The 22,995-nt window shown below is 47.4% G+C and overlaps 1 protein-coding gene across 2 annotated transcripts in view; it reads right to left on the reverse strand.

Annotated features, from left to right (window-relative positions):
• The window catches only part of LOC135907718 (stomatin-like protein 1), a 122,890-nt gene that overhangs the window by 19,399 nt on the left and 80,496 nt on the right, over window positions 1-22,995 (reverse strand). Inside the window, exon 8 of one of the 2 annotated variants that reach the window (XM_065439438.1) lies at window positions 776-961. In XM_065439438.1, the coding sequence (XP_065295510.1) occupies window positions 776-961 (186 nt within the window). Of the gene's footprint in view, window positions 1-775; window positions 1,012-22,995 lie in introns of both variants that reach the window. The other variant, XM_065439439.1, reaches the window with a different exon arrangement.

The following is a 22,995-nucleotide window of genomic DNA, read 5'->3' on the forward strand; positions in this document are numbered from 1 at the left end:
TCTGCCGCGCCTCGCGAGGACTGGCGGTTTGCATCCACAAAGGCGGGCGACAGCGCAAGCTCACTGGGCTCACTCATAGATGCCTTAGCAGATGCCACTTAATACACTGTTATTGACAGTGTTTCAAAATGCTTCGAATGACGGACATAGAGATCGCAGCAGAAGTAGCGGCCAAATGAAGACGCTGCCACGGTTGATACTGCAAGTTCTGATGTTGCCCCACTCCCGACTTTAACTGAGGCTATAGGCTACTACTGCGGCGCAATAGAGGGCACCGGCCTATCACTTGTGGATCGTTTACACTATGTTGAGGACTCCGTGTTTAAGCATGCGGCTGCCAATAAGAAGCAGGCTACACTGCTGCAATACTTTCAGCCAAATTAATACTTTGTGTGAAGCTTCAAGTGAGTATTTACTGTGACACGATTATGGCGCGATAGGGGATCGTTGTTCGGAGTGCGCGTTCGGTCACGCTGCGCACGATTGGCCCAGGCCACGCAGACATTGTGCGGCTGACCAAGTCGACGCGGCCTAGGGTAATTGCGTGCGGTGCAATCGACCGTGCGCTCACGGCTAACATAGTCGGCGCGAGCTATGTTAATTGCGCGTGGTTAATTGCGAGCTATGTTAATTGCACACACACACACAGAGAAAGAGAGAGAGATGAAGGAGGGATGGATTGGTAGTGGCTGGTGGAGAAGCCCCCTCCGAAATAAATATTAAATAAATGTATTAAATAAATAAATAAATAAAGATCTTTTATGTCCTGACATACCTTGGTCAAAGCAAACATGAACTGTGATGCCATCCTTGGTGTCAGCATGGATCTGGAGAGTGTACGTAGCACAGACACCCTGAAACTCATTTTGCTGGGCAGCAAACAGGGCCAGCTGGTGTAGTACCTGCACCAGCTGCTCGAACTGTGGCTCACTTGGGCTTGCTGGCACAGCATGTAGGCCTCCTGCAGCATGACCCGGTTGACAACGCACAGTGAGGGCCACTGCCATTTGGCTGCATAAAATAGTACTTCAATGTCTAGCTGTGCTGCTCAAGCTCGAAAAACATGAGCAGCATCTGTAGAAAATCAAGTAGACATTAAAAAAGGACAGAACAGGAGGCAAAAAGGCTGCAAAACGGCTGCATATGTGCTAGCAAGTGCTGAGCCACAGAAAGAAATATGGTATGACTTGACAGGACCAATTCTTAGTTAATAACTGCTTGCTTTGTGGCTAAAGTAACATTTTACAATATACAGTGTTTTCTTAAGGGTAAGAGTCACATTATATGGGAAATATTGAAGCAAACAGTTTACTTTTGTGGCTAAAGGGTTTTTACCTGGAGGCTGTTGCAGCCCAGACAGCCTAACTAGAAATTGGAAGATAAGCTAAAATTGTGGTCACAGACAGAGACAGTCTGTGAGCCATACTGCAATTCCCTTAATTTGGAAAGTGAGAAGACTAATGTTGTGTATAGGGGGCGCTGTCAATTATATCAAGTGTATATAAGCGATTGCCATCGGAATAAAGGCAGTTCCGTGGTTCCCCGTCAATGCATCGTCTTGTCTTATCAGTTGGCGCTTCGCGTCACAACAATCTGGCGCAGTCGGCGAAGCTAGCGAGCTAGCGACGAACTGTTTTCCCTTACCTGGCTCCGTGCTGTTCCAAGGGGCGTCACCTACGAAATGGCAGCGTACGGACTACCACCGTTACCGCCTTTCCTGGAGACTCCTGGAGATGCGACAATTCCATGGGAGCAGTGGCGCGATGATTTCACAAATTTTCTTGAAGCGACGGGGATGGACGCGCAACCGCCGCTACGGAAAAAGGCCATTCTGCTGCAATGTCTTGGTGTCGAGGGACGCCGTGTTTTTCGCACATTGGGCCCAGAGCCGGCACGAACGTCAGACACGACAAAAGCCGGGCCGGAGACAAGCAAAACAGCAGGAAAAGACGGGACGGAGGCAAGTGAAGGGGATAGTTACACGGAGGCGTTGAGCCTATTGGAGCGGCAGTTCTCAAGCACCGTTAACGTACTGGTCGAGCGACGTCGATTCACGTTACGTCGGCAACTGCCGAACGAGCCGATACGAGAGTACGTCACTGCTCTCCGACAGTTAGCAAAGACGTGCGACTTCGGGCAATTCTTGGAAGCGGCTCTACGAGACAGGGTTGTTGACGGAGTACGGAGCACTGAGTTGCGACAGAAATTGCTCGTGAAGGGGTCACAACTGACGCTCGCAGAGGCAGTGGAAATGCTACAGACGTACGAGCAGGCAGCGGAGGGGGCTGCGATCTATGACCAAGGGTCGTCACAAACGGACATAGTGCAGCATGTATCTCAAGGCAAAAGTCCAGACAGCGACGCGGCAATGACGCCGGTGCGCAAGTGTTACCGGTGCGGCTCTACAAGGCACCTAGCTAATTCACAGGAATGCAAAGCACGGGGGAAACGTTGTTCCCAGTGCCACAGAATGGGACATTTTCGAGCGGTCTGTGGCAGGTCGGCAGAGCGGGACGTGCGGACGGTCCGAAACGACGGCGCTAGCGAAGAGGACGTGCTCACTGTACTGGCGGTCAGACAAGTGGAACGAAGGACTTTGGTCGTAGACGTCGTTATTGAGAACGAGCCACTTCAGTTGCTGGTAGATACTGGGTCGTCGGTGTCTATTTTGCCAGACCACGTTTATCGAGCCAAGTTCGCCAACAGCTTTCCTTTGACTGCGGCTTCAGCGACGCTGCGGGATTTTTCACAGAAGAAAATTCCGGTCTTGGGATGGTTCACAGCCAGAGTTGTACGCGGGAACAACTCGGCTTGCCTTCGATTTTACGTTGTTCCCCAAGGCATGGCATTACTAGGACTGGATGGGGTTCACCAGCTGCAATTGCACATCATCGGTTCTACACTGGAGTGTTTGCAAGTCACGGTCAGCCCCCAGTCGCTTCCTCCTGAATTATGTGAGTTTTCCTTTCTTTTCGCTGATAAGTTGGGATTAGCGAAAAACTTCGTACATTCTGTGAAGCGGCGTACAGATGTAAAACCAGTAGCAGCGAAGGTTCGACGTTTGCCGCTGACGCTGCGAGAGAAGGTAGCGGCTGAACTGGCAAGATTATTGGATGCAGGCATTATAGAAAAGGTCAGTGCTGCGGAATGGGTGTCTCCTATAGTGGTTGTGCAGAAGAAGGATGGAACTATTCGTCTATGCGTCGATTTACGCGAGCCGAACAAAGCAGTAGTCATTGATGGATTCCCTTTGCCGCACACTGAAGAACTGTTGCATGCGCTGAGCGGAGCAGCATGGTTCTCGAAACTGGATCTTGCTGCAGCCTACCATCAAGTGGAATTAGCCGAAGATAGTCGCGAATTAACGACGTTTATTACGCACGAAGGCTTATTTAGGTTCCGCAGAGTGTGTTTTGGCCTCGCATCGGCACCAGCCGCGTTTCAGCGAATGATGCAAGAAATCTTGAAAGGCTGCAAGGGCGTGTTGTTTTATATCGACGACATCATAGTCTTTGGAAAGACTAAGAACGAGCACAACCGTAACCTTCGCGAGGTATTGCATCGGATCGCTGAGGCGGGGCTGCAGCTAAATCAGAAATGCTTGTTCGCTGTCAAGGAGCTCTCCTTTTTGGGTCATCGTGTGAGTGCAAGTGGTCTTGCCCCACTCAAGTCAAAGGTGGATGCTGTGATTAAAGCACAAACGCCTGCCGATGTAGTCTCGCTGCGGTCTTTCCTTGGGCTCGTAGGCTATTACTCACATTTTCTTCCCAATTATGCAGAGGTGGTGGAGCCGCTGCGACGACTTCTTCGTAAAGGACAGAAGTTCGTGTGGGATCAGAGCACTGAGGAGAGCTTTTGCAGGATCAAGGAGATGCTGTCATCATGCGGCGTGGTGGCTATGTTCAATGAGTCTTTGCCTGTACAAGTGACCACTGACGCCTCGGCATATGGACTGGGAGCTGTGCTCCAGCAGGTAGTCGACGGAGAAGTACGTACAGTGGCATTCGCTTCGAGGACACTAACTCCTACAGAACGCAAGTACTCTACCGGGGAACGAGAGGCGCTGGCATGTTTATGGGCTTGCGAACATTGGCACGTTTATCTGTGGGGCCGCAGGTTTGTCTTACGAACTGATCATCAGGCTTTGGTGACACTGCTGTCCACAAACGGGGTTGGAAGACGCCCACTGCGTATTGAACGCTGGTGTGCTAGACTTTTGCGATACAACTTCACTGTGCAGTACACAAAGGGGAACACCAATGTCGTTGCGGATGCACTTTCTAGGTTACCTTTGACCTCTGCAGAGGACGAACCGGTGGAGGAAGTAGTTGCTGTGGTTTCCAGCATGATCACTAAGAGTGAGTTGCAAGCAGAAACAGCTGATGATTCATTATTAAATGAGGTGGCGCAGCATGTTACGTCCAGATGGCCGGAAAAGGGCTGTTCAGCTGGAAATTTAAGGTCTTTTTTTCGTATAAAAGAAGAGCTGTCGGTGATAGACGGGCTACTGTTTCGCGCGGAACGCGTCGTTCCCCCATCGACACTCACTTCCAGGCTGGTCATGATGGCACATGAATCACATCCAGGCATTGTAAGGACCAAACAACGGTTAAGGGAACAGTACTGGTGGCCCGGAATGGACAGGGATGTGGAATCGCTGGTTAGCAATTGTGCTATCTGCAAAGCATCAGATAAATCGGCAAAAACCGTAATGGCCCCATTGGAGCCAGTAAAGTGGCCCGAGAAGCCGTGGGAAAAGCTGGGAATCGACATCGTTGGGCCGATGGAGCGTGCCCCTCCGGAGTGCAGGTTTGCAATCACTATTATTGATTACCACAGCAAGTGGCCCGAGGTGGCATTTGTGTCCACAATCACTGCGCAGGCAGTAGTGAAAGTGCTTTTGGAACTTTTTGCGAGAGAAGGGTACCCGAAAAGCATTGTGACTGACAATGGGCGTCAGTTTATGTCGACATGTTTTGAGCAGTTTTTACGAGATCGGGGAATCCAGCATTGTGTTGCAACATTGTATTACCCGCAATGCAATGGTCAGATTGAGAGGTTCAACCGCGTTCTCAAGGAATATATTCAGGTCGCGGCATTGGAACGAAGACCACTGAAGGAGGCAATCTGGGACTACCTGGGTGTTTACAGGGCCACCCCACATGCAACTACAGGAGCGTCACCGGCTTACCTACTGCATGGAAGAAGACCCAGAACAAGATTGGATGTTGTTGGCCTCCCAGAAAGGGAATTTTTCGAGGAACCGCGTGCCGCCATGGAAAAGTTGAAACAGCGCGTTAAGGAGCAGCAACAACGAACAAAAAAGTACACCGATGAAAAACGAGGTGCCAGAGCGTCTACCATTGAGCCAGGAGACTTCGTAAAAATAAAGCAAGGCGGACCAAAGACGAAACACAGGTTTTCTTTGCCGATCCAGGTGAAGAGACGAGTGGGCACGAATTCGTTTTTGCTGGCAAACGGTACGAAATGGAACGCATCAAAACTAACAGTAATTGGTAAAGTTGGGACAGGACAGGCACTAGCTGACGCGGTTACAGCGCAACGCAGTGCGGCCTCGGGGTTTTCCTGCGATCTGGATCTTCACATAGGGAAGATGGCGGAGCAAAATACCCCTACCGCCGACGAGAATCAATCTGAAATGGTGCCATCAGAAGACATCCAGGGAAGCGCCAGCCATTCTGACGGTGCACAGCCCACAGTAACGGAGTCTATTCTAGAGGTTCCCGATCAGCAAGACAATTCTCGATCGCAATTGGCCACAACCACAGCACCATCTCGCACCAGGCCGGAACGAACAAGAAGAGTGCCAGCACGATATCAAGACTACGAGCTTACCTGACTGTAAGAACGTCGTTCGTTTCATGTGATGTGAAGTGAGTGCGCGAAAGTGGATTGATTTTATTTCCTTTCTTTTTTTTGTTAATGAGGGGGAATGTGTTGTGTATAGGGGGCGCTGTCAATTATATCAAGTGTATATAAGCGATTGCCATCGGAATAAAGGCAGTTCCGTGGTTCCCCGTCAATGCATCGTCTTGTCTTATCAGTTGGCGCTTCGCGTCACAACAACTAACAAGTATTAGTGTTTACTACGAACGATCCAAAATCTAAATCATGTTTCACCAGGTAAAAAAAAGAAAACATTAAGTACGTAGACTCATATAACGGCCATGGTCATGTAATAGCTGCACCCTCAACAGAAAAAAAAAAAACAATAAAAACCTGGAAAAGGCATCTTTATGTGTTACTAGTGTAAGATGCATAACTACATTTAGGACGTAAAAAGCATAATCTTACAATGAAGGAAGTAACGAACTATAGCCCACATTAAGACAATTATAATCATACGTATGCATGCTGTTTACCTGCCAGTCCAATACTCTGCTTCAGCCTATGCGAGTTCATACGGTAGTTTCGTTTTGTGAACACAAACACATTATCATGAAGAAATATGCGTAACTATTAAAAAAAGAAAAGTGAATTTATGGTTGTCTTCTTGCACAAATTCCTGAAAAAATAAATATTTATGCAGATCCCACGCACTGTTGGAATCTATGTAAGCGAAGCTTTCCATGCTGGATGCTTCTATTGACAATTATTAGTGGCGATGCTGATGCCTAAAGCTTAATTTCTTTAACGTTTAGGCTAACAAGAGGGTGGTGAATTCATGTTAAACATTACCTTGCGTGCACCACTGCTGTTTGTCTGCATAGTACACAAAATACACAGGGAGAGGTGTTTGCTTGAGGCGTTGTTGAGCGCCATATTTTATAACCTCTGTGAGGGTTGAGCATTGTCACTGCCTCACATGGCAGTCGCACTGTGTGGGGCTGTATGTGCCAAAACCACACTCGGATTATGAGGGAAGCCGTAGTGGCGGACTCCGAATTAATTTTGACACTGTGCTGTTCTTAAACGTGTCCAAAATCTAAGTACATGTGAATTTTATATTTCACCCCCGTCGAAATGCGGCTGCTGCGATTGGGATAAAATCCACGACCTCTAGCAATGCCATAGCCGCAAAGCTAATGTGGCAAGCACAGAAGTGTTGGTTTGAGTGTCTCCTGGACCCTACGGTGCGCTTTAATTAATGCGGCTCTGCTTCTGCATGCCCTGCATCAGTTACCCGCTTTACATATTTGCATTAAATTTATTTTTCAGAAATAGCAGCAACGTACTGTACCATACCTTGAACTTAAGCTTATCCTGTTTACCCGCAATAGCTTTCGTATAGTAGTAGGGCTTCCTTGCCTTCTCACATCACCTCCCCCCTCTCTTATATGGGAACTGTCTTTTCTCCTCTTCTCTACCATTCTATCTGCGTCCCCTCTGGCCTCGCACATTAGTAGAAAGGGAAGCGCTGCAGTTTCTGCAGTGCTTCTGAGGGGAGTCAGCCACGGATAATAACAGCTGTCAAGCGTCTAATGTGGTGACTGCCAGGGAGTTCGAGAGGGCATTGTGCGGATTCGATGCAGAGGAACGAGCGAGAGCAAAGCAAAGCAAAGAAAAGAAAAGCAAGCAAGCAAGCAAAGCAAGCAAGCAAGCAGCTTGAAGGAAAAGGCAAAGAAAGCTTCGCTTTAATATGGAGATCCCTGCCCTGTGGGAATCAATGTTATACGGAGCATTTCGCAAGTATATCTGACTATACAGGATCATTATTTTGGTGTCCTGCAAAGCGTTACCATAGAGACCGACATGTTTCTGTACAGTGAACAATCGTGTGTGTGTGATGCAAATGTCTGTAATGACGGCAGCACTATGTTGACAACGACAGTATGATGACGGCGATGGCATGATGATTGATTTATTCAGAGTGTCTACCAAGTTGATATCTTCAAATTCCCCGAGTTTCCCAGGTTTCTTTTGAGTGCCTTTGCGAAATTCCCCGAGTGACACAGAACCTTGTTTTATGTCAAGATGGGCTGACACCATGTCACTCGATGCTGTCACTCTCTAGCAAGCATTTAAAAAAAATTTAAAGATAAAGCAACCTAATTGAGTTTGAATAGTAAGGAGTGGTGTTTATCTTATTCAAAATAGAAAACTGAAGTGAGCGGATAGTAAAATGCAAAGCAAAAAAATATCTTCGAAAAGAAAAATGATAAAGGCCATTACAAATCAAATCATTACAAACATTTTCAAATACGAATAAAAAGAAATGCATAAAGAAGTAAATATTTTCGAAAATGAGCTATTCCTATCAACTGATGGCAAGATCATTGGTATTAGGCCTGAACTGTCACAAGAGAGATTTTTTCAGCAGCTGTTCTCACTCAACCTCAACTGTTCTCACATACTCTCAGCCCATGCACAATGCCTCCGTTAAGCATTGCACTGCTTTCAAGAGTTTTTTGTTGGTTTGGATTAGGGTCAACTGCATCTCTGCATCAGCTAACACTTTGCCTTTTGAGCTCAAGCTCGTTCAAAGAAGAGGCGCCACAGTTTCTTTCCCGGTCATTTCTGTTCTCGTCCTCGTTCAGCCGCGCGTTCACCCCGCGGACCATTTCAAGCACCCTCTGGGTCAGTTGTACAGTCAACGTCCGATTTTTAGGACTCCCTAGGGGCCATGAAAACGTCTGAAAAATCGAATTGGACAGTCCGAAAAAATGAATGCATGTCTTTTACCGCCCTTAAGGGCTCGTTCGAAAAAGCTCTGAAGGCCTGCCAGTATATTTATTTGGCATACCGATGCTCGTACTGAGACCGAAGATGGCGGGTGCACGCTTGTATAATCGTGAAATATGTACTGTGTCCCGTAACAATTGCCCCTTCCCACGCTTGTTGAGCTTCACCGCAATACCTCGCATACGCTTCATCGCGTATCATCGCTATGCTGAGGCAAGGCTGCCTTTCAGGAACCGACATTATGCAACTCGCCGTGCTTTTTAAGCTTCGAAGCCAATCGTGAGGATTACAGAGGTGGAGTCGGTACCACTGCTGACAGTGGTGCACTTTTTTCAATTAAAAACATGATCCCATAAGGCAAGAACCTTAATAGCGAATGTTGAAGTAGCTTGCTGCAGTGGTGGCTACAGCTGCCAGCAGATCTGCGTGTGAAAGCGCTGGCTTGAGGTGGCGAGATAATCAAAATGGGCTTTGATTAATGCCGTTTAGGGCCTACAGTCGCGGCAGAAGGTTCGGAAAATGAGATGGCGAAGGGTTCTTGTGTCTGAAATTAGACATTCTTATACACTGACTCTATGGGACACGTGGTGATGCCGCGAAACCGTCCGCATTATCGGACATTTCCCAAAAATCGGGCGTCCGGAAAATTGGTTGTTGACTATACACTGGCAACTCCTCCAGCTGACGACATGGCGTCAGGGACAATTCATTGCAGTAGAGCGACTTTCGTTCCCTTTCAATAAAATGACAGCTAATCTTCCCTGATTGAAGCACGAATTCCCCGAGTTTTCCCTGAGTATTTCTGGACTATTCAAAACCTTTGAGAATTCCCGGTTTTCTCGGTTGGTAGACACCTTGTTTACTGTACTTCGACAAAGAAACATTACAACCTGTTCCACTGAACCCAGGAGAAGTACAGCGCCACCTAGCATCTCAAAGGACTAGCATCCACGAGCAAAGAATGGAGGAAACTGCAGCACTGTCGATTTTTTCAAGCAACTTGATGCTATGCGATGTGACGCACACAAAGGATGGTAGTTAGCTTGACAGCTATTCGCACATTCCATTTCTGTATTCCTAGGCTCCAACTACGGGGAGGCTCCAGGGCTCTATCACCCTCCGGTGTTTTCTGGGGGGAGGGGGGGCACATCCCCCTCCGGCTATGCTGAAGCTACCCCCCCCCCCTTCCCTCACCCTAACGTGTCATTTCCAGAGTGTTTTCACCCACATCATTTAAGTTTCCTTTAACATGCCTCGACCTTTCCACTTAAAATTGTATTGTGGCTAATGCTTACTGCATCATCGTTGGTGCGAACGTGCATGGATTTTAATTTCTATTTCCCTCTATTTCTGCAAATCCTGAAAACAGGAAAACAAGTGCATTAGAAGTGCCAGTTGCAGCTACCTGATCCGTACGTTCTCACTTCAACACTGTTTTACATTTCCACTGTAAACACCATGAACATACACAATATATTTAACTATATACACAGGACAAAGTTTATTACATTTTTAAAGAGAAGGAGGTAGCCAATTAACAATTATTTCTAAAGAGATGGATAGCTTATGCTTAGAGATAGAATGTGTTGCTGTATGTTCACCTCACTTCAAAATGCTTTGCATGCTTTTTTTGATCCTGAAAAAAGCATGTAGACTTTAGTGACCCCTTTGGCAGAGTCTTTTATCAACAGCGTGTGAAATGCACGTGAATGATATTGTCATGGATGAGATGGATTTATTTACAAGATGATTGAGGGGGCATAGAGATGAGATCGCAGGCAGTCGGGCATTTTCTAAACCAGGTGCAGTTCTTCCATCTCCTCTTCTTCAGCCCCACTGTGTAGCGTAACATTTTCCTCCGGCGCAGACAAAGCTCGTCGAGTGAGTTAGGGAACCACATAATTGGCACTTCTTGATTTGGGAACCCTATGATACTAGTGCTTCAGGTGGGCCACATGAACCACTTGAGTTTTCTGCGACCAGTGATTATTGGCAGTTAGTTTGACGATGATGTAGTTGACGCCACTTAATCGGCTGAGTATCACGAATGGACCGCTGTATGCTGAGATGAACTTGTGATATAAGCCTTTCTTTCGTAGAGGCATCCACAGTAAAACATGATCGCCTGGAGCAAAAGTGACATGTCTATGCCGGGTGTCATAGCGTGCTTTGGTTGAAACTTGGGAAGAGAGCATTCTTAAGCGAGCTAGCCGATGCGCTTTTTCGGCATGAGCCAAGGTCTGCGGAATGGATGTGTCTTCGTTGGGTGTGAATGGCAAAATTGTGTCCAAGAACATTTGACGACTGCGAGCGTACAACAGATAGAAATGTGCATACCCAGTTACTTCGTGCTTGGCTGTATTGTATACGTACCTGACAAAGAGCAGCACGGCATCCCAATTCCTGTGATCAGCTGAGATGTGCAGTGACAACATGTTGGTAAGCGTACAATTCGTGCGTTCAGTGAGGCCATTTGTTTGTGGGTGGTATAGCATTGAATGGCAATAAGTAGAACCGCAAAGGCGCAGCAGTTATTCAACAACTTTGGCGGTGAGTTGCCATCCACGGTCACTTATAACAACATGTGGAGCGCCGTGACGCAGGATGACAGAATGAAGCAGAAAGCACGACACATCGGCGGCGGTAGCAGAGGTAAGCACCGAAGTCTCAGTGTAGCGCGTCAAGTAGTCGACATAAACAATAATCCAGCGATGGCTGGTAGAGCTCTTGGGAAAGGGGCCGAGCAAATCGATATCAACTTTTTCAAATGGTAAGGTAGGTGGTTTCACTGGTTGTAAAAAGTCTGCAGTAGGAATCGCCGGCTTCTTATGACATTGGAAACCTGGGCAACTTGCAATGTACTCTCTTGTGCTCTTCCATAGCATCAGCCAATAAAAGCGCTGGCATAATCGATGAAGCACGCGAGCAAAGCCAAGGTGGCCCAATGCGATGTCATCATGCATGGCGTGAAAAATAGCAGAATGCAGGTGTTCGGGAACGACTAGGGGAAAGGAAGCGCCTTTGGCAGAGTAATTCTATTTGTAAAGCAGGCCGTCGCACAGTGTGAAGCGCATTATCTGACCTGACGTGCAGGCAGCCTCCAATAGGGGTACGAGTGTAGGATCATGACGTTCACATTTAAAGGTGCTGAGGTCAAGAAACTCGGTATGCTGGCAAGATAATCGTTGAAGTCGTCATCGTTAGTGGTGGAGTGTGGCAACAGGAGACGAGACAAGCAGTCGGCATCGGTATGACTCCAACCGCTCTTGTAACCGACAGAAAAGGTATATTCTTGAAGGCGTAATGCCCAACGTGCCAGCAGTCCAGAAGGATCCAGCAATCAGCAAGCCAACAAAGAGAATGATGATCCGTCATTATCTTGAAATGGCAACCGTACAGATATGGCCGAAAGTTCTGGATGGCGAAGACTACATGCCAGGCATTCCATTTCGGTGACAGTGATGATGATATGTAGTGCTTAATGGCGCAAGGGCCAAGTGTGGCCAAACAGCGCCAAGGCAGTGATGATGAGTACTCAATGGACTAATGGCTCATGTGACGGGGCTGTATAAAGGCCTAAAACTGAGAGCTGTAAATTGCCTAAAATATATAAGGGATAAAAATATGAGAATGACTGAAGGGGGGTATGCTTTAAGTATAGGATATACAACAAGGGCGTAATAGCGTTACATGCATAAAAATGGACAGGTGATTGTTGATGACGAGTAGCACAACAGCCTCAGTGGGCCCCTTGAGTACAAGGGCCCAGAGGCATATGCTAATGCTATAACAAAGGTTGACATCGCAACCATGGCCTCTCACAAGAGGCCGTGTTACGAATTTTTTGGACAGAAAACATGGAGCATGTCAAAGTCGTTTAAAAAGGATAAAATAGATTGCATGTCAAATAGTGGTTCTCTGCCTAGAAACAGGGCAAGGTGAAGCGGTATATACTGAGTATATGCTAAGGGGAAGTGTCCTTTCCTGTCGACTTGAATTTCGCGACATTCTAGGAAGACATGCTGAACACTGAATGTCTCCCCACATCTACTACACATTGGACGTTCACTGCCAGTCAACAAAAACCTATGAGTACCATAACTGTGCCCTATTTTGAGACGACAGAATAGGACATCACTTCGTCTGGACTTGTCAGCGATGGCCAGTATCCTAAATATGGCTTAACTACATGGAGCTTATTAAGGATTTCCCACTTATGCTGCCAGTAGATTTTCGTTTTTTTCCGTAAGTATGGCTTTAGGTCTGAGACTAGAACGGCTATGGACATGTTGCAAGCTTTCGTGTCTAAGGAGGTAGCAATTCAGCCTGCCAGGACATTACCCTCAATACTTTTGTGTCCAGGCATCCAGCATACTGTTACATGTTGGCCAGAGGCATAAATAGTACAGAGGAGAGAGAAAAGATCTGCAATTACTGGATTTCTGTGGTTGCAGCATGACATCAATGTTTTTACAACGCTTAATGAGTCTCTATATATGACCGCCTTATGTAGTTTTAACCGTTTGATGTGTTTTGCAGCCGACCATAGTGCATACGCCTCTGCTGTAAAGATGTTTGTGTGAGGGTGAAGAACATCGGTCTCCGAAAAGGATGGGCCGACGGCTGCATATGACACCCCAGCATGCGATTTAGATGCATCTGTGTAACATCCTGGCCAGGAGTATTTAAATTGCAATTCCACAAAATGCATATGAATGTGGGCCTCTGGTGCGTGCTTCATTACCTCCACAAATGATGTGCCGCACTCAATGATGTGCCACAACCACCGCACAAATGGCTTGGCAGAAGCCATTAGATGATTCTCATGAATAGGAACATGTACATATCCTCGCTCAGCTTCCTCACACGGATCGAGAATGGCTCTCTGGCTGTAGGTTTGTTATGATAGAGCCTTGCAGAGGTCATATCATTTATGGTGGGATAACAAGGACATTTTTTGTTAGCATGTACTTTCAGAAAATAATTAAAAGTAGAATATGACCACTGCAGATCAAGGGACCATTCATTCGAGTCGACATAGAGGCTTTCAATCGGACTCGTCCTAAAGGCACCGGTGGCAAGGCGGATTTCGCTCCGCTCATCCAACATGCCAGTGTTCACAATTCTGCACAGTTTCAATACTTCTTCAATGTAAGTTGTGCCTATTTCTCCGGGCAACTGTGCTCTACGCGAAAGCGTATGCTCAGCCTTCTTTCGCTTTGCAAGTGAGTCTCCGAAGCGACTCTTGATTTTGTCAACGAACCTTTCCCACATTGTCACCGTGCTTTCATTATTATCGAACCAGGGAAGTGAGGTTCCAGTGAGAAAGAAAACGATGTTAGCAAGTCGTGTTGTTGCGTTCCATCCATTATGACTGCTTACCCTTCGATAATACTTCAGAGAGTCGTCGACATCCTTATCAGCTTTTCCAGAAAAGGTGCGCAGTTCTTTTTGAGAGATCCAGCAGATGACTTGCCTGGGGCACTCACTGTCATCATGCATGCTTGTGTCATGGCTGCCGCCAGCTGCTTGTGGTTCCTTCATGTCCGTGTCTTCAGGCGGTAGTCCGCGCAAGTGCTGGCTTGTGTCCAGGTTGTCCAGAGGGATTGCCCAGCACCGTCCACAAAAGTTGTTACGGATGAGATCGATTTATTTACAAGGTGATCGAGGGGGCGTAGAGACGAGATCGCAGGCAGTTGGGCATTTTCTACACTGCGCACACTTCTTCCATCTCCTCTTCTTCGGCTCTGCCGCGTAGAGTAACAATATGCGTCTTAGTATGGCTTCTCTTTCCAGTAAGCAAAACTAATGACTCCTTAAAAAACAGTTCTAATAATTTAAAACATTTATTAGGGATGGAAATATTGTCACTTGCATGCAGAGGTCATAAGTATAAGCAGCTCAGCCAGGGCCTGTCCAATGAACTATCATGCACCAAGATATAAAAAAAACGATGCGTTACTCGAAGAAAACCTAGTGTATATTGTTTCCAGTACAGTGGAGTAGCTGCTAGTAAATTTGTCAAAGATTGGTGGTGAGGGAATTCGCACTCTCCGAACAGGAGGGGATGGGGCGACAACAAACCCACCCCGCGTGCGTTTAGTGAGGGTTCGACTGCTGACCGGCGATAAGGTCCACGCCTGATCGACCGTGAACCAGAGGCCTGAGACGGGAGGCGACGTAAAACACACACATTCAATTTAATAAGATAAAATCATGTGCGTGACATCATGAAAGAAAAAGAACATACAGCTACAAGTAGTGGGCCCTAGCTCGCGGAAGGCGTGCGGGTCACACAACCCACGCCCTGACGCCACTCGCGCGACACTAAGCCCACCACACGGGAGCTATTAACACTCGCGAAATAACAAACAAAATACGCGACACAAATACAAAATATACGCGACAATAACCACGGCAAACATTACACTAACAGAACATACAAAAATTAACACGCGATGGATAAATAAATGAAAGATTAAACGCGATTAGAAAAAAAGAGTCCGGCGGAAAGTTCTGAGAGCGGCCTGGAACACGAGGCTTATCTGGGGCGTGCTTGCCGAGATCCCGATCTGAAGAGCGTCGGGCTGCTGGTACCTCGCTGCCGAAGATCCTGACGGACTTGCACCGTCTGTCGGTCGAACGGCAAAGACTTCGGCCTGGAGGTTTCAGCCTGCCGACCACATCTTCAGCTGTCTCCCGGTGCACGATCCCTCTCCTTCGTCCTCCAAGCTGCTCTGCCGCTCGCCGAGCTGCCTCGTCTCTCCGCCGCGCTGAGGCGACACACGTGACCAAACCGGTCTGGCGAGCTCAGGGACAATAGGAAGCTTTCTTCCCCATCGCCGTGCAAGCGGCGTTGCTGCTGCTGCGGCAATGGCGGCCATCTTGAGACGGGCGCGGGCATGCAACTCTGTGACAAAATTCTTGATACTGAGATTTAATTAGGTAATTGTAATTAATTATCTAACTTGAGACATCTATCATAATTATCAAAGTGTCAATGAGGCATTTGTAGGCACAGTCAATGGACATCTAACTGCGGTATTTTCAGTGATGGACTATTTGCTTACTATTTGCAAAATATGGCGAATACCATGTGATTGTGCTCCCACCCGAACAGACTCCTGCTGAGTTAGCTAGAACGAAATGAAGGAAATAAAGAAAAAAAAATCACCACCCAAGCACTTTGTACAGGTGGTTAACCAGCACAGCTGAAACGTGCGGCCCCGGTGTTTATCATTGGGTTAATCTCGACAGTTCCTTAAATGACGGCTTGGTAGGCTGCCAGATCCTTGGTACGCAGTTGCAGCTTGCGCTCACCTGCACTAGCCTGTTCTTGTGCCCGGGCTGCAGCATCAGGATGGAATAGACTTGGCTGCGACGGAGAGCAACCACGTCACCACTGGCGCAGCCAATCATGTGCCTCTCTTTTGCTGTTTTTGTGTGCATACACATGAGGTTGCGCAGGAGGAGTTTTCGGCATACAGGTGACAAATGGATGGACGGACGAATCAGCTAGCCATATACAGTTCCACTGTAAAACATTGCGATCGAGCTAGTGCCTTATCTGCCACGCCTCAGCCGAAGTAACATGGTGTGTTTGGTGTTTGTTGGAAACAAGCTGTGATAGCTGTTGTCTTAGCGTAGATAAAGTGCACGGATGGTTCTCTTTTTTTTTTACACCAAACCTATTATCACAAAAGCGAATTGATGTCAGTGTGAATGTTTAAAAGTGCATTTTGTTTCGTCCCAGTCACCATGTCTTTCTCTAATGAGCAGAAGGTAAAAGTGATCCTTGCCTTGGGAGCTGCAAATGACAACGAGAGGAAGGCCACAAATATATATCAATCATGGAAGTGTGGCAGTAGACCAAATGCGTCAACTATCATCAGAAATTATGAAAACCTGAGACAAACTGGCAGATTCAAGAAACAGTGGCAGAGGACTCCATCATTGAGTCCTAGCCTATGCACGGATGTTCTAGCATTTATGGCCTCAAACCCTCATGCTAATGTGTGGGGACATGGCCGCCCTAGTCATCATCATCATCATCATCATCAGCCTGGTTGCGCCCACTGCAGGGCAAAGGCCTCTCCCATACTTCTCCAACAACCCCGGTCATGTACTAATCGTGGCCATGTCGTCCCTGCAAACTTCTTAATCTCATCCGCCCACCTAACTTTCTGCCGCCCCCTGCTACGCTTCCCTTCCCTTGGAATCCAGTCCGTAACCCTTAACAACCATTGGTTATCTTCCCTCCTCATTACATGTCTTGCCCATGCCCCATTTCTTTTTCTTGATTTCAACTAAGACGTCATTAACTCGTGTTTGTTCCCTCACCCAATCTGCTCTTTTCTTATCCCTTAACGTTACACCCATCATCCTTCTTTCCATAGCTTGTTGCGTCGTCCTCAATTTAAGTAGAACCCTTTTCGTAAGCCTCCAGGTTTCTGCCCCGTAGGTGAGTACTGGTAAGACACAGCTATTATACACTTTTCTCTTGAGGGATAATGGCAACCTCCTGTTCATGATCTGAGAATGCCTGCCAAATGCACCCCAGCCCATTCTTATTTTTCTGATTATTTCCGTCTCATGATCCGGATCCGCCGTCACTACCTGCCCTAAGTAGATGTATTCCCTTACCACTTCCAGTGCCTCGCTACCTATTGTAAATTGCTGCTCTCTTCCGAGACTGTTCAACATTACTTTAGTTTTCTGCAGATTAATTTTCAGACCCACTCTTCTGCGTTGCCTCTCCAGGTCAGTGAGCATGCATTGCAATTGGTCCCCTGAGTTATTAAGCAAGGAATATCATCAGCGAATCGCAAGTTACTAAGGTATTCTCCATTAACTCTTATCCCTAATTCTTCCCACTCCAGGTCTCTGAATACCTCCAGTAAACAAGCTGTGAATAGCATTGGAGAGGTCGTATCTCCGTGCCTGACGCCTTTCTTTATGGGATTTTGTTGCTTTCTTTATGGAGGACTACGGTGGCTGTGGAGCCGCTATAGATATTTTTCAGTATTTTTACATACGGCTCGTTGGTTATAAGGGTATATATATATATATATATATATAATGGTATATATAAGGGCTGCCCTGGTACCAATTTTCAAGTCATCAGTTTGAAGGATTCTAAACGACGGCCTTTCACCCGTACCACCTTAACCAGCACAAATACTTGGAAGATAGGGACTTGTAGAATCGTCTAGATTTTTCGAAGTGGGTCCTCACCAAAGCCAATGAGTCAACGGAATTTTTGAGCAACATCATGGGCACAGATGAAGCCAATTTTCACAGAAACGCCCAGGTAAATTTGCATAATGCACACTATCGGAATGACTACAATGCACACTGGGTAAAGCGCAATCGACACCAGTACCAGTGGTCATTCAACGTGGGGTGTGGAATTTATGCCGGTGCTATAATCAGTCCCATGTTCTTCTATCACACACTGATTGGACAGCGGAATGTGGATGAAATCTTTGAAGGAGTGGTGGATGAGTTTCTCAGCCAACTCCCATTGTCACGTCTTCCACTTCTGTGGTATCAGCAAGATGGAGCACCAGCACACAGCAGCAGCCAAGCACAAAACCGGCTGGATGAGACTTTTCATGCGCAATAGGTTGGAAAGCATGGGCCTGTAAACTGGCCGGCTAGCTCACCTGACCTCTTTGCACTCGATTTCTTTCTTTGGGGTTACGTGAAAGATCATGCTTACATGATCGAGACAGACATCAGATTACCTCAAGACAAGGATAACGGAGGTCTGCCATAGAATTTGAGCGTCAGTCATCAAGAAAGCCACTGAAGATGTGATAAAGCAGACTCAGTACTGAGTATCTGTAGAAGGAGACTTAGTCGAACATGTCCTCTAGGCAGCAGCTGGTGTTCAACGGCGCTTTCGAATTCATAGATAATAAGGGCACAGTGAAATCTGATGTTTTTTGTGTGTGTTTGTTTTTTGTGCAGGCGTCTCTATTGCCAATTTGGCTCATTTAGAAGTGGCTATTTACTTTCTTGAAAGCATTGGTTTTGCCCTTTCTCAACATGTGGGCCGCTTCCCGGTCTGTTTATTTTGCTTTTATTTTATGGCATGCACCTGTTTTTGCAGCATGTATGCACTCTCGTGAAAACTCAACCGTCCCTTTAGTTTGGCTTTGGTCTGAGGCAAGTTTCTGGCATGAAATATAGCTGCGCGCATTCTGTCGATGCGGTATGAACAAAGCCAGGATTTTGAAACATGCTATGCCTATTACATTGCTTTTTGTGTTTCGTGCATGGTCGTTTCGAGCGGCGTTTTGGCCGCGTTACCAAGGGGCTTTTGTTATCAATGTGATCAGTAGGCCTTGAGAGACGGATAATAAGTGTGATGTAGAGAGGTAGGAATAGCTGCAAAGCCGCGAAACCTGTTGTTGGTGCTCCTTCCATACCATTATCAAGCTGATGCGCTGTCTCTTCGGGTTTGCGACAGGCAATGCAATTGCTTTCAATCAGCTTATTGAGGGCGCTGATATATGATGCGGGTGGAAGCGCAGTCATGTGGTATTTTTATATTTCGTGAGGTTTGTTTGCCAGACTGAAAAAATTGCACGCAATTAGTACGTTGCTGAAAACACAGCAGTTCAAAGCCATTTAGGGGTGCCTAGGGGTGCCTACAAATGCCTCAATGACATTTTGATAACTCGGACAGTATTTATCGAATTAGATAATTAATTGCAATTGTCAAATTAAATTTCAGGAACAAGAGATTTACTGGTGGCTGCTCCACTGTACTGGAACCCATATACACTAGGTTTTCCTTGAGTTTGCAACTGCGCTTTTTTTATGGCTTGGTGCATGATAGTTGGGGCACCATGTATAATTCACTCTGTAACCAAAATGAGGTCAAGCCGGACTCATTCGAAATCAGAATCAACAGCAGTCACGCACAGGAGCGCTTATACTTGGACTCACAGAAAAAGAAAAAAAAAAAGGCAGAAAGAGGTTGCAGTTTTGCCAGAAAGGCGAAGCAGAATTAGTGATAGCGAGGTATGCGACAATTACACGAAGATTACACCACCGAGAGGTCTCGGGCTGTGAAATTGAACTGTTTCCTATTATGAGGTCTTATAAATTATTATCTAAGGCCGTCACTTCAGTGAACAACTTTTCGGGGTCACATGAAGCTCCTTCAAGTGCAATATATATATATATATATATACATACACAGTGTAACCCCGATTATACGGCTTTCTCGGCACCGTGAAAAAGCGTCGTAAAATGCGGGCATCGTAAAATCCGAAAATAAATGATGCCTATAGAAATACTATTTATTTTGCGGGACAGATTTACGAGAAACTTCAATGTAAACTACTAACATACTCTGCAGGGCTTGGAAACCCAAATTACGAAAAAAGTAAATGCGATAAGAATTAATGCTGCAGTACACGTACCAATCAAGCTTTATTCAAATGAACCTTCACGGCAGTCCACTGCCGACTGCCGCAATTCCCACTAGCGGGCACGAACTTTATAAAAAGTCGGTAAGTTTCTTTTAGACCTTGTTTGATCCGTGAACTAAGAGCTTTCACTCGAGTTGGGCATCGTCCAAAAGGAGGTCCTCTGCGGCGTTGCATGAACAGATGAAGTTCCGGATGCCGTCTATATGCCGTAGCACCTTGGCGAACGTGGTAGGCACAGGCACGGCATCTGTGGCGCCGTCGTTGTCCTCGTTTGATGTCGCAGTGGTGTTGGCACTAGGCAAAGCCTTCTCGATGGCGTCATCCAGCGACACTTCGCCGCAGATCGCAACATTTTCGTCGGCCTCCACGTACTCGGCGAAGGTCGTGGTGAGGTTTAAACCCTCGAAATTGTCGTCGGCGAAGCCTGCATTGGCCTCAAGTAGCATCGAGGTTGTTGTGTCCCCAGCAGAGGAGGCAGTCTCTTGCTTAAAGCCACAGTGCTTGAATGAGTTAGCAATTGTGCTTCGCAACGCTGCGTTCCACGAATTGGCAATAAAATGCATGGTGTCGAACACGGTGATCTTTTTTTCCGACTCGCTGCGCTCCATAGCCGCCAGCTGATGCTGCACTAACCGCTTCCAGTACCCTTGCTTGACGCACTTAATGATGCTGGCATCGAGCGGCTGCAGCCGGCTTGTGCAGTTGGGCGGAAAACACGTGCGATAAACCTAGGCCTCTCCACGCTACCTTGTAGGCGATCTGCTGCTGGGAAACTGGAAGGAGAGAAACGCGATGCCGCTGAGAAGAGAGGGAGAAAGTGATTGTGGAGAAGAAAAGGCACTATTTCAGCACAGCAGGCGTCGCGGGTGGCTGCTGCTGGGGGGAGAGAGAAACGCTTCCCCAAAGCGACGAGAGGCGACGCCACCGAGAAGAGAGGGAGAAAGTGATTGCGGAGAAGAAAAGGCGCTATTTCAGCACAGCGAGCGTCGTGGGCGGCTGCTGGTGGGGGAGAGAGCAAAGAGACCTGCGGCACTTTTATTTTGTCCACCGTTCTGTCCCGCGCTTCGCGAGGGTCGTCGTATAACGTGGGTTAGGCGGAAAAATTTCGCTGGATAACCGGGGTGCCGAGAACATTGACGACATCGAGGCATGGATGGAGACGCTCAATGACGACATGAATAAGGCGACACAGACGGTCGCACCCGAAGTCCAGGTTGACAAGATCGACAGCCGACTAGCCCACCTCCGGGAAGCCAATACATCACTACACGCAAGATGGAAGAAGCAAAGGCACAACCGAAAGCTTCGTAAGAAGATCACACACATCAATCACGAGCTAGAAGAACATTGCCAGACCTTAAGCCGCCAACAGTGGTATGACATCTGCAATGCAGTTGATGGGCAGCACGTGGCACATCCTTCATTACCTCTTGGGGGAAACGCAGAGCAAGTCTGCTCAGCGAGCAAACCTGCAACGCTGGTTGCACAAGGAACGGGGCTAGCACGAGTGATCAACAGCTTATGGTCCGCCTGCTAGACAAGTACTTCCCTCAACGACCCGATGTTCAACACGGAGATTACACTGGAGAGACAAATGTGACACTCGATGAAGAATTTCACGAGTCAGAGATCCGCGCAGCTCTCCACGACCTTAATGGCCAATTCACACCTGGTCCCGACAAGGTTACGAACAAGACTCTATGAAACCTCGATGACGCCTTGATAACCGCTCTTACAGCATATGTCAACAAATGCTGGCGAGCAGGTCGCATCCCAGAGGCGTGGAAACGCTCTAAGGCAGTCCTGATACCGAAGCCAGGCAAGCTGTCCAGCCTCGATCACTTGCGGCCCATTTCCCTCACATCCTGCGTTGGCAAGGTGATGGAGCACGCATTCTCTCCCGCATCAACTGCCACCTCTAGAACACTGGAGCCTACCCATCCACTATGGTGGGCTTCCGGTCACACCTCTCCACTCAAGACGTCATGCTCCAGCTCTACCACCAGATTATCAACGACCCAACTAGCGGCAACCGGGTCATCCTCGGCCTAGATCTGGAAAAGGCATTTGACAATGTAGCACATGCAGCAATCCTGAGCCGAATATACAAGCTCAACAAGGACGAACGAAGCTACAACTACATCAGAGACTTCCTGTCGCGCCACACAGTCATCCCCGCGGTCGACAGCATGACATCTGATGAACATGCACTAGGAAGCACCGGCAATCCTCAAGGGTCGGTCATATCCCCGCTCCTTTTCAACCTCGTGATGCTGGGTCTCCCGGCCTACCTCGACGAGATTGACGGCCTCCATCACGCCTTGTATGCAGATGACATCACCCTGTGGGTCAACAAGGGCAGTGACGGTCAGATAGAATCCACCTTACAAGCAGCGGTCTCTGCAGTTGAAACCTACCTCCAAGACACAGGTATCTGACTATCTCCACTCAAATTGGAGCTGCTCATCTACCGCCTGCACCGCGAGCCCAAGCCTACAGGCGAATCGCACCAATGTGACGAAATAATCCTCTATACACAAGACAGCTCCTGTATTCCCCAAATCCCGAAGATATGCTTCCTCGGCATGCATATAGCAGCCAATGGGTCGAACATAGAAGCTATCCGCAAAATCGAAGGCAAGGTTACAGCGGCTACCCGCCTGACCAAACGCATTACAATCGAGCACATGGGCATGAAGGAGGATAGCGTCATGCGCCTCATACACTCTTTTACACTCTTTTGTAATCAGTCACATTACTTTACGCTGGCTTCCACAACTGGAATGTCACCGAAAGGGAGAAAATCAACACCCTAATGCGCAAGACTTACAAGACCGCCCTTGGCCTACCGGAGTCCACAAGCACTGCTTGTCTGCTACAGCTGGGGGTATACAACCCACTTGAGGAA

This window comes from Dermacentor albipictus, chromosome 1 (genome assembly GCF_038994185.2).
Source record: "Dermacentor albipictus isolate Rhodes 1998 colony chromosome 1, USDA_Dalb.pri_finalv2, whole genome shotgun sequence".
Classification (NCBI taxonomy): Eukaryota; Metazoa; Arthropoda; class Arachnida; order Ixodida; family Ixodidae; genus Dermacentor; species Dermacentor albipictus.